The sequence below is a fragment of the Rattus rattus genome, chromosome 2, assembly GCF_011064425.1.
Source record: "Rattus rattus isolate New Zealand chromosome 2, Rrattus_CSIRO_v1, whole genome shotgun sequence".
Lineage (NCBI taxonomy): Eukaryota > Metazoa > Chordata > Mammalia > Rodentia > Muridae > Rattus > Rattus rattus.
In genome coordinates, this window is record NC_046155.1 from 170,165,731 (window position 1) to 170,178,102 (window position 12,372).

Sequence of the window (12,372 nt, forward strand, 5' to 3'; positions counted from 1 at the left end):
TCTCCTCCACCTGTTGTTGCGGACACGCTCTGTTCCCAGTCTCCCTCCAAACATAGACAGGCGGACGGTCAGACAGACAGACATTAGCAGATAGATGGTAGACAGATGGCCGACAGAGATCTCAGACCTCTCTTAGCTCTTGACCTGACACCAAAAGAGAGAAAGATCTTAAATATAATTTATGCACCATATACTCGCGTGAGCGCACGAGCAGCATAGCATGCTTCCACTAATACCTTGGTTTCCCAAGTGCCCTATAAGCATTTGTCTCTATCTTCGCCCGTCTCTGTCTGCTGACAGGACCTCTTTTGTTCGATCCTCTCCAGACCCAGGGGCACAAGCCTGGGCGGGGCTAGAGCTGGACACAGCTCAGATACAGAAGCATGAGAGTGAGACAGGCACACGAAAGAGAAAGGAAAGGCGACAAAGCGCCCGGCCCCCGCAGGACAGGCCTAGACATGTTGGGCGCTCCCAGGTTAGGACCCAACCCACGCTGGGCGCCTCCTTGGGAAAGGAGAAGAGGGGATGCCAGTCTCCAAAGTTGCTCTGCACCCTCAGGGAATCAAATGACCCAACGCCTACCTTAAGATTTGTGAACAACAACAACAACAACAACAAAGTGCTTGCATACATAAGTGAACTCTGGGTCCAGGTGGAAGAAAGTTGAGCCCTGGTGCAGGAAAGGGCTGGGTCCAAGTTGTTCGGTTTTCTGGTGGATGCTGGCTCCGTGGCTCTGACCCGGAGGCTGTGGAAGACTGCCATGGGTTCTGAGCTCAGCTATTTCTCACCCCAGGGTGAAGGTGGGACCAGACCCGCCCTTCCCCAGCTTCCTATAAGGGCCGAGGACCTGGGACTCCGGGTTCACACACCATGATTCTGTTTAGAAGACACAGGACCTTCCTGCTGGCCTTAACACTGCTCTGTACCCTCCTGGGTCTCGGTAAGTGACAAGGGACCTGGCCCTCTTCCTGGTGCCTCAGAGGGCATTGAGCAATGTCCTCAAGAGAGGGATATCCTGAGAAATCAGATTTAGGAGAGTAAAAAGAAGGAAACCTGGGGTCTGAGAAGGCTTGAGGGGCTCCTGCATGGTCTGTCCCCTAGGAAGGGTCTCAAACCATGACATCTGAATTCTAGGAAAGCAGATGAGAGAGCCTATCAATGGCAAACTTTAAAATTAGTAAAGAGCTGACCTTTCTCTCTGACCTACAGGGATGCAGGCTCTCCTAATTCTCTACTTAGACACAGTACTGCAAGCCAGTTTCACTGTCCCTGTGACCCAAATGGCTAGGTTCCTCCTCTGTCAGGTCCAAGGATGAGAACTCTGGGCCTCATTCTCCCTTTCAAACTTAGGGCCCAGACCTCAGAGTCAGGTACCCCTGCCTGAGCCACCAGACTTCTGTGGTACCTTCTTAAGGGAGGTAAGTTCCACACCCCAAGAACCAGCTGGACCTGAACTTTTACTAAAGCTCCGCAGACCCCTCCCTGCCTCTGAGCTTGTTCAGGGGACCCTGGCGTCCAAAGTCCCCAAGCCTTGTAATTATTAAGTAAAACAGGCTCTATGGTAGAGTCATTTCCCGCCCTGGACGCCATTTCACTAGCATTGCCATCTCTTCCTTGACTCCGGACAGTTCCCTGGACAGTTCTCAGTGCCCCACCTATGAAAACCTAGAAAGAGCCCTCCCCAAAAGTCACCTCTCCCAGTTCCCTGTGAGCTCCAAAGCCCAAGTCACGGTCTGAAGACCATACCAGCCATGACCACATACCCGGCTCTCTGCTTTCCTCGCTGCAGGCTGCCCTCTAAGTTGTGAAGTGTGCAAAGGCTCGGGGCACACATGCAGCGGTAAGATGAAGACCTGTGAAGCCGGCAAAGACGCATGCGTGGTCCTCGTGGGCGAGTCCAGCACAAGTAGGAGGGTGTGGCTTCAGCCAAGGGGGTTGGGAGGGACCCGTATCTTCAGGGTAGAAGATACCACCCCCGTAGGTGGGGGATAGTCACAGTGAAATGTAGGAAGAAAATCAAGGGAGGGTTGAGATGGGGGAAGAAAGAGATGAAGCATTAGTCAAGTTCACTGGACCGGTGTTCAATTCCCAATACCTACATGGTGGCTCACAATGGTCTGTGATCCGACGCCCTCTTCTGGTCACAGCTGGCATTGCACACTTGTGGCGCACATACATCGCAGGCTAAATAACTATGCATGTAAAATAAAATGGGGCTGGGGAGCTCGGTAAAGTAACTCTGAGAGGACACAGAAACTAGCAGGAGGGAAAGAGTTAAGAGTTTGGTTTTTTTTTTTGGTAATTATTTGTATCGAGGGAGGTGCTATGCAAGAGAACACAGTGTTTACGGAGGCTGGAAGAAAAAATTCCCTTGGAGCGAAAGTTTCAGGCAATTTCGAGATACCGGTGGTACGAGCTGGATCAGTTCATGCTCTTAAGCAAATCTGTTGAGCACAAGAGAAAGCAGAGTGGGAGGTGGAACAGAAGCTCAGAGAGACAGGAGGGGAGATGGTGTTAGGGTCCGGGGAAATGGAAAAGGAGCTGTCTGATGGGAGAGAGGCCATAACCCTGAGGGATAGAGCAGGTAGATCTAGAGAAAGTAGAGATGCCGAGATGGGGTGATGAGCAAGAGGATAGTCACGGGTCTAAAACCTGCCTGGGCTGCAGAGCAAGACCCTGGCTTAAAAACAAGCAAAAGCGAGAGTAGGGAGGTAGAGAGGGTGGAGAAAGAGAAAGAGGAGGATGGGGAGGAGGAGGAGGGAGAAGGAGAGGGAGGAGGAAAGGGAAAGATATGGAGAGGGAGAGGTGAAGGGAGGAGGAAGGAAGGCTCCTTTTTTGGGAGAGGAGGAGGGGAGGAGGGGAGGGGAGGAGGAGAAGGGGAAGAGGAGAAGGGGATGAGAGAGAGCAAAAAGGCAAGAAGAGTGTGAAGGGTTGGGGTCAGAGGAGGGAAGAAGGGAGAGGAGGGGAGTGGCCAAGGAGCACATCGAGAGAGCCTGGCCTACATCAAAGAGAGCACCCCAGACCTCAGAGACGATAAGAAAATAAGGAAGAGCAGGGGGATGTTCATCCTCAATGGGAAGAGAGAACATTAGCTACAGGACGGGTGATTCCCAGCTGAGAGGGGGACTGAGTGTGTGTGTGTGTGTGTACAGTCCCGAAGGACATTTCTTTTTTTTTTTTTTTTTTTTGGACTGGGGGCCGAACCCAGGCCCTCTCGCTTGCTAGGCAAGGGCCCTACCGATGAGCTAAATCCCCAACCCCTACATTTCTCTTTTTTAATAACTAATTTTGTCTTATGTGTGTTGGCATGAGGGTTTCGGATCCCCTGGAACTGGAGTTACAGACAGATGTGAGCTGCCATGTGGGTGCTGGGAATTGGATCTGGTGGTCTAGGAAGAGCAGCCGGTGCTCTTAACCACTGAGCCATCTCTCCAGCCCCAGGTCATCTTTGAGGGTGGGATTGGGATACCTAAGCAGAGTGCAGGTGTGAATGGAAGGTGGGATTGGAGGCTGACTCCGTCCCACACACCCAGCAGCCGTGGCAGTGAGGGTGGCCAGGGAAGGATGTGGGGGAGGGATTCGAGTACTGTAAACCTTCAGGAGGCAAGCATCTTGGATTTTATGAGGAAAGACCATGGCAGGGGGCCACAGTATCATGAATGTAAGACAAGACCGTCTAACATAGACACAGGCGTGGCCTCAGGTGGTTTGGAAAGGACTTGTATCCACAGCCACAGGAATTGGGCGGAATGGGCGGAGCCAGGTCAGACAAGGAGGGCACGGCTACCTACAAGCTAACCATGCGTGAAGACAGATTGTGGGTGTGGCCTTTCTGAGCTGCTAGGGGGCCAGCAAGATGGCTCAGCGGGTGGAAGCCCTGGTGTGGAGGATCTGAGTTTCACAAGGTGACACAAAAGAACTGATCCTGAGAACTGTCTTCTTACCACACCTGCTGGGGTTCCCGTGCTTGTACTTTATCTTTTGATTTGGCTCACTGTCATATATAATTCGTAGTCACAGGGCACTGGAGGTTCCTCAGCCTGTCCTTCTGTCTCCTTCCTTATATCTCTGGGGGGTCCATGTCTTCCTTGAATCTATTCAGCAAGCGGAGCTCTCGTTGAAGAGCTTCATCCTCAACTTCATCGAGTACCACATAAGCTACTCTTCCAACCTCTTTAACGACATCCCAGCAAATCACCTGATGCTCTTCTCTCTGTCCAGTGGCACAGCTGCCTTAATGAAACACCCAATGGGTCAGTCGCACAGAGCTGTGCACTATCACGCAATCCGTAAGACCCTAGCAAGAGACTGTAGCCCAAAGTTCCAACTGCACCATAGCCTGGGCAAGCGTGTACATGACCACTCTGACGGCAAGGTGTTTTAGAGGACTGTTATGACTGCAAGTTGGACAATCCTTCTCTTGCAACGTCTGCTAACAAACAAGCATCCACCTGCAGACCTGCTCCCGCCACAACAACACGTCGATCAATGCGGAAAGGGCATTTATTAGAGCTTCTTTATAAGCTTTAGGAAAAACTAGCTTTCCTACTCCAATCACAATGCCGTCTCCATATCTCATCTCAATGGCTTTAACTGCTGTTCCCACAGCCTTCACGGCATACTCAGCTTGTGGAACCTTTCCATTCAGAGAGCACAGGCAGACCGGTTATACCAGGGCTGCTGAAGCTCGTGGTGCTGCTGATCAAGAGGCCAGGGAGTGCATCCAGGCCTAAAGTCACACACACACACTTTAAAACCTTTACTTATCTCAGCCAGGTGTGGTAGCACCCGGAGGCAGAGGCAGGCGGATCTCTGTGAGTTCAAGGCCAGCCTGGTTTACAGTGAGTTGCAGGACAGCCAGGGCTACATAGCGAGACCCTGTCTCAAAAGCTTATTTTAATTTACGTGTATGTGTGTATATGCCTATGTGTCTGTATGTGCATATGAGTGCAGGTACCTGAGAAGGACACGGTGATCTGGGCAGGGGTTGAAGGGGTGGGGAGGGAGTGATTGACAGCACCGCCTTCCCTCTGCTCCTGCCCCCTACTCTGCAGAGGGCCGAAAGTCAGTGAACACCTTCAAGGCCTGCATGAAGTTCAAAGACTGCTACTCAGGCTTCGTGTCGACCACCATGAGTCCCAATGACTACATGGTGTCCAACGCCCACTGCTGTCAAAGTGACGGTTGCAACAGTGGCTCCGTGCCCCGTAAGTACCACTTCAACAACAGTGGGCCTGTCCTGTGACATCTGGCACAGCCTTGACTGCTTTCGGGCCTGTGTTTCCTTACCTACAAACTCCACCAACTAACTCCAGTTCCCCAGGGTTCAGGGGTGTTGGGGTAACAAGCCTCCTAACCTGTTTTACATTCCGCCCTCCTTCATAGCTCCCCTGAACAACCGGACCGAGAACGGCCTGATGTGTCCCTCCTGCATTGCGCCCTTCCAGGAGACCTGTCCAGGAACCCAGGCGGCCCGCTGCGTGGGCCGGGAAACACACTGCATCTATTTTGCTGGCAATGTGCAGGCTGGTGAGCAGTGTTTAGACTTTGACCGAGGGAGGGGATGTCTCAGAAATAGAGATCCACACTTTCCCATTATAGGCGATGAGGAAGTTCCTGAGTACTGGATGTACTGGATGATGGTGATGATGGTGGTGATGATGATGGTGGTGGTGATGATGATGATGGTGTGTGTGTGTGTGTGTGTGTGTGTGTGTGTGTGTGTGTGTGTGTGAATATTAATGGGATGTGTGTGTTAGATTCCTGGATCAAGCAGAAGTTGACTCCACTCTGAAATGCCATCACAGGTATTATCAACACGAAATTTGCCACGAGGGGCTGTGCTACAGAGAGCGCCTGCTACACCAAGGCAGGAGCTGAGGTCCCTTCTGCTTCCTATCTCTACTTCCTGCGCCGGGCAGACTGCCTTCCGGCACCTTACCCGCCTGGCAGGGGAGAGTGAAGAACCAAGAAGTATGTGATTTGAGGAGCCCTGCAGCTCTCCAGATGCCTGTAAATTAAAACACATCGACAGTACAAACCTCATTCCTTGTGACCAGATGCATCTTGGGAAGGTGGGTTGTAAACAGTACAGGTCCCAGTGTTCTTTTCTGACCCCTACCCCTGATTCAAAGAGGAGAGGGTCCCTATGTGGGAGCACAGGCTGAGGTTGAGGTAGGAAGGTCATGAGTTCAGGACCGGCCTGAACTGAGGCTGCCTAGCCTAGCGTCTCAAAAACAAACAGGAGAAAAGAACTCGGTATAATAGCTCTTGCCTTCATCCTAGTACATCAGTTGTGATGGGGTATGCTTTTAACTCCAGCACTCGGGAGGCAGGGGCAGGTGGATCTCTCAGTTCGAGGCCAGCCAGAGCCACACAGTGAGACTCAGTAAAGAAGAGAGAGAGAGAGAGGAATGGAGGGACACAGGAAAAAGGTGTCAGAGAGGAATGGAAGGACGGGGTAGGGAGGCTGTCAGCCCGGGCTCCTGCCCTTTTACAAAGCAAAGGGGAAGAGAAAATGAAGTAGCCCCTGCCTTACATTACAAGGCACCCTGCTAAGTGTTTTATATTTTCTAGTCTCTTCACGTCACAGCTCCACAAAATTAATTTGCTGGTTTGCTGTTGCCTTTTGAGACGGCCCCATTGTACAGTCCAGTCTAACTTCAAACTCCAGGCAAGCTCTGTGCCTCACCGCCTGGAAGGCTGGGTGGGATTACAGCTGTGAACAGCCCTGCCCAGTTGAAATTGATACCATTCCACTTTACAGTTGGAAAAACTGAGGCCTTAAGTCTAACAGCTAGGATGGGCGAGAATCTTGATTTGAGCTCTGGTCACCTCTCCTGCCTCATCTCCGTGTCCATGTCAGTGACAAGTGGCTGCTAACAGGGAGAACTTCAGAGTTGTTGTATGATGAAAAAAACGCTCCTTTGAAAGCAGGTAGAGCAGCGGGTACCACCTTTAAAAGAATGATGGTTCTTCAGACAGCAATAAATATTAATCATTGTGACAGCTGCCACTTAACAGAGCGGCCATTAGTCGGCAGGTGCTCATGTTGACACCAGGATGCTTCAGTAATAACTTCCTAATCTCAGTGGCTGTAAACAACAGAGGTGTATGAGTCAGCTAGTGCAGCAATAATGCCGTGTAACAAACAATCCCTACACTGAGATTTAAGACAACAGTCTTGTTTCTAAGGGCCTGTAGCAGTACTGGCTCCCCTATGGACTTCCAACAATCCTCTGTGCCAGCAGCTACCCGGCGCAGCACGAAAGTCAACTGCATATAGGGTTTTTGTTATTGTTGTTGAGGTTAGAGCTGGTAACACTCCACTGACTAAGGTGAGTCACAAGGCCAAAGCCAACATCAACATTGGGAGTTTCGGTGGGAGAGCGGGGTGTGTGTTTGCTGAATGAGCAGCCGCTCACAAAAGGCCGGTGCTTGCCTCTGCTCTACAAGTTCAGCATAATCCAGAGCGGGTTTGTGCTCGTCCGGGTATGGATCGACCAATGCCTTTGCCAAAGGGAAGTGCTCACCTGTGTGATTAACTACTGTGTGACCCAGAAGTGACTCAACTCTCAGACCCAGGGTCAGGGCTAGTCACATGGCCATACCTAACCAGAAATAGGTTCCTTCCCCAGTGGGAAGGCAGAGAGTTGAGCAATTTCAGAAACAGCAAGGGTGATCGCCTTGGCCTCTGGGAGGCTGCCTCTCATTTTGTCTGCCTGATGCAGACACTCGCTAGCATTCGTATCCTTGAGAGGAGTCTGGAGGAATGGGGTGGCGTGGGGAGGGGTGTGTGTCAATTTTAAGATTGCACAGCTCAAATGTAACAGAGCTGGGGGGGGTGTTTTGGTTTGTTGCTGTTGTTCTTTTGTTTCTGTTTTTTTGAGACAGGGTTTTTCTGTGTAGCTATGGCTGTCCAGGAACTCACTCTGTAGACCAGGCTGGCCCTGAATGCAGAGATCTACCTGCCTGTGCTTCCTGAGTTCACTACCACCGATTGGCTCAGAGTTTAAGATTTTAGCAGAATGTGGTAGAGTACACCTGTAAACCCAGTGCTTGGGAGGCGAGGCCGGAAGAGAAGGATGAATTTAAACATAGTCCACACTACGTACCAAAAGCCCCAATCAATTTTGTGTCAGTAGTGGGATAGACCTAGGGCCTTGAATATGCTAGGCAGGAGCTCTACCACTTAGCCACGCCCCCAGCCCCTCCCTGGAGGATTCTAGGCAGGGGCTCTACCACTGAGCCACACCCCAGCCACTCACTGGGGGATTCTAAGGGAACACATCACCAACCCTTAGCCTGGTAGGTTTTTCAATGTGGCAGTGATGGCAGGGAGCCCAAGGATAGCCAAGAGGAAGTCCGATTCAAGAGCACTTTCAAAGCCTCTGATTATATCCCGTTTGCTGTTGTTCCCATGGCTAAAATCCCGAGTCAGCCTGAGAGAGCACATCCAAGTGCTTGTCTATGGAAAGGCTGGACTGGGGGGACAGTGGGCCACACTGGCTCAAGAGTTCAGCTGCTGGATTTAAAAAATCACCAACTTGATGCACCTTCCACAGCATACACCCACACGGAGACACCTAAAATTAATAAATAAAAGACACACACGATAGCATTTCTACCCTTTTATTCTTTTTTCCAAAACACACCACAGGTTGACCAGACAGATTCCCCCCCACACACACACACACATTCCAATAGACAGCTCCTTCATGAGCCAGAAGTGTGAGACTCTGTCCATGTTGAGGAGGGCACCTCATTCATTCACCAACTTCTGAAACCTGCTTGTCTTTCAACGGCAATGCCAAGATTGTATAGTTGCAATTCCAGCATGGAGGACTGACATTTCCCAGAATTCCTGTGTCCAGGCTCTTCCAGATCTGAAGTGCCTCATGGGAGCTCGGCTGACAGCCAGTGGCCTGTGACAAGGGAGACTGAACCTTTTCTATTTGGAGGCTTCCGGAGGCCTCACTCTCGGCTTTACTTACATTCTGGAAAAGCCGAGAAACCCTAACAAAAGATCACATAGGCAACATGTAGTCATTTGCACCAGTAACCCCAGCTCTTCAGACGCCGAGCCATGAGTTAGAGCTATAGAGTAAGTAAGGCCCTATCTCGGGGGAGGGGGGAATCATAGTTTAAAAGGCAGCCACCTCTACCTATAATCCAGGACAAGGAGAGGCTGGGACAGGAGGAGCACCTGGCCTCAGGTGTTTGAGATGGCCTAGATTCTCTCTCCAAGCAACAAAAATGGGCAAGGAATCCCAACACACAAAAGTGCCTGTATACAAGTGTATGGAGCTGACCAGAACGTGCACAATGGCCACATTGTGCTTTTTCCCGATGCCTCTAGCATGGGCCTCCGGCCTCAAGGAGAAGGAACGGCAGCAAAGCACAGGACAGGGACGCCATGTGGCACCGAAGCAGGACACGGTCAGAGCCAAGCATAGGGCCGCATGCCTGTGATCCCAGCACTTGAGAGGTGGAGGTAGGAGGATTGGGATTTCAAGGCCATCACTGGCTACATACAGAGTTGAAGGCAAGCCTAGGCTATGTCAAAATACCAAAAAAGGAGTCAAAGGAACAGAGGGTTTAGAGAATGCAGGACACTTAACAGGAAGTCACAGGAGAGCAAGGTGGCTGTTACTGTAGCCAGACCAAGGAAATAGGGCCAAGGCAGTAGAGGAGTAACATTGAGTTCCAAGCTTCTGAGGAGGGGCTGCAGTACCTGTGAGCTGGGTATGTGTTTGAGCACACTCACGTGCCAGTGTGCATATGCTTAGCCACATGCATGTGTAACAGCAAATCCTTAGCTACCTGCTGTCTGTGATGGTCAGTGTTAACTGACAGAATTCACATTAACTCTGGACAGGGCTGTGGAGGAGTGTCTAGACTGGGATAAATGAGGCGGGGTCACCTACTGTTAGAGGCACTAGTCCACAGAGCTGTGGTCCTGGGATGAAAACAAAGGAGAGAGTGATTTCTCTACTTCCCAAATGCAGCTGCAATGTGGATACCTGTCTCCTCTCTTGCCGCTATAGTTCTCCCACAATGGGCTGTGCTATTGAACTGTGATCCAAATGTGTGGCTAATGCCACTGAGGAAAAGAATCAATCTCAAATCCTATTTGTATTCGATCCACCAGAACATCGCAGGTTTGAGAAAACTAAGCCAGGAGGTGAAACAGGCCTGTGATCCCACTTACCTGGGAGGCTGAGAGTAGAATCCCAAATTCAAGGCCTGTCTGGAAATCAGTGAGTTCAAGGGCAGCCCAGGCAACTTAGTGAGACCTTGTCTAGAAATATGGACATAGCTCAGAGGTACAGCCCCTGCCTAGACTCCCCCAATGAGGGCCTGGGGGCGTGGCTTAGTGGTGGAGGCCCTGCCCAGAACTCTACCTCCAGCCCCCAGAGCTGGGGACACGGTTCCATCAGAGTGTTTGCCTTTAATATGTGAAGCATTGATTGAACTATTGGGGGGGGGGACCTGTCAAATATAATTAAAACATGGGTATGTGAATTGGGTCCTCAATCTAGCAAGTATTTCCAATTAGATCTATCACGTGACCTGAGGTGTGCTCAGGTGTAAGGAACGCATCTGTTCTGATGACTCGGTGATAAGTGTCAGGCTGACCTAAGAGCTTTAACATCGAAGCCAGGTGCTGTGGTTTAGAGCCGTAACCCTGGCACTGGGGAGGCCGAGGCAGGGCCAAAGCTGGTCAAGCATGGAGAAGGACTTAGTATCAGGCTGGCTGGAGATGGGCTGAACGGGGAATGAGAAGATTCAGGGCCAGACCATGTCGAGTTCAAGGTCCATCTAGACTCTGATGGGATCAGGCATGAAGCTTACGGGCCTGCAATTCTCTATGTCACCGAAGACAGCCTTACATTTCAAATTCTCCTGTGTCAACCTGAGGTGCGGGGATCACAGGCATGAACAGTCAAATCCGGTGCCTCCTTTCATAGGGCGAATGGTGTCAAGAGGTGAGAATTCAGGGTTAGATGGGGTAAAGCCCAGCTATGCAACCTCCAATCACTAGCCCTCAGAAACTCTTATGGTTCTAGTCCAGTCCTTTCATCTACCAGGTGAAAATATACGGCACTTGCTCATGAGGTGACAGGGGCCAAGCTCTCCTGCTTCGGTTTGCTCTCCCACCAGGGGCTCGTTTCTCCCTAGCTTGTCCCTTTTTTGTAACAAGGTTACTGACAACCTGAATTCCAGGCCATGTGCCAATGATCAATAAACCAGGATAATAAATACTAGGCACCTACCGTGTGTCAGGCACTGCTCTGGGTGCTAGGGTACACCCAAGAGAAAGACAGGCAAGGAGCAAGAGCCAACGAACAGGCAAATAAATGAATGAGTGAATAAATAAAGCCATTGATAGCAATGTTCGCTACAGGGACGATCAAGTGGCCAGGATCAATGCAAGCTACTTTGGGTGATCATAGAGCCATTTCGGGGAGACCTGACAGATGAGGACCCTACCTCAAAAAAGACGGAGAGGCAGAGCGTTCCATAGAAAACCATGCCTAAGTCCCGAGGCGGGATCTGAGCATCAGAACAACAAATCAGGCTTGCTGGAGATGGGCTGGGAACTGAGAATAGGCAGGGTCAGGCCACACACTGCCTCTCTGAACCGGGTGGACCCATCTGCCACGCCCTCCTGTTTTCAACACTGGGGAATCATACATGGCTTCTCGCATCTGTGCAAAGCTGATGCGCATGCGCACTGTGGTTTCTGCCTCTGCCTCCCTCCTGGCACTTTCCTCCAGCGTCAATGGCCTACCCAGCTATCCTGTGGGGGACCCCCACTCTCAGCAGCATTCTGTGTGGACCAGCAGCACGTATCTTGGAGAAATCAATCAGAGGTCGTCATGCAGAAAACCATAGGCTGCCACAGTAGGACTCTTGCCTTTCCGGATGAGCAGGAGGTCCGACGGTTAAGGTCCATACGGCAGAAAAAAACAGTAATAAACAGGAGCACACATGCCGGAGACCCTGAATCACCCAGCACCTATAAAATGGGGGTAGTCACACCCTTTTCCAGTAAAGCACAGAGAGTCAGTTGCCACGATCCCAGTTCATCAGAGGCTCAAGGGAGGTATTTCCAAGTGTGGGTTACTATTCTTCCATACCCTATAGACCCCATTCTTAGGCTCTGACCATTGGAAGACTACCTTACCCAGTATTCTTTAGTGAAGAGAATACTGTCCCTTCTCTTCAATTTTGTGGGACAGTATTCTCTACACTAAAGCCTTGAAGAGCTTCCACACTCCAGGAGATCAAAGGGTCTCCAGCAGGCCCCTGGTCTCCCACAGGGCCTCCCACCACCCAAGAAATGACGACCAATCTCTAGAGCCTTCT

General features: G+C 51.0%; 1 protein-coding gene across 1 annotated transcript; it reads left to right on the top strand.

Moving 5' to 3' along the window:
* The first annotated feature begins 601 nt into the window (after nt 1-601).
* On the top strand, nt 602-6,045 carry Pinlyp (phospholipase A2 inhibitor and LY6/PLAUR domain containing). The gene is made up of 5 exons (XM_032896199.1): nt 602-940; nt 1,790-1,906; nt 5,055-5,207; nt 5,386-5,529; nt 5,808-6,045. Exons 1-5 carry the CDS (start codon nt 871-873, stop codon nt 5,960-5,962), a joined length of 639 nt encoding a protein of 212 aa, XP_032752090.1. The 5' UTR covers nt 602-870; the 3' UTR covers nt 5,963-6,045.
* Nucleotides 6,046-12,372: the final 6,327 nt, after the last annotated feature.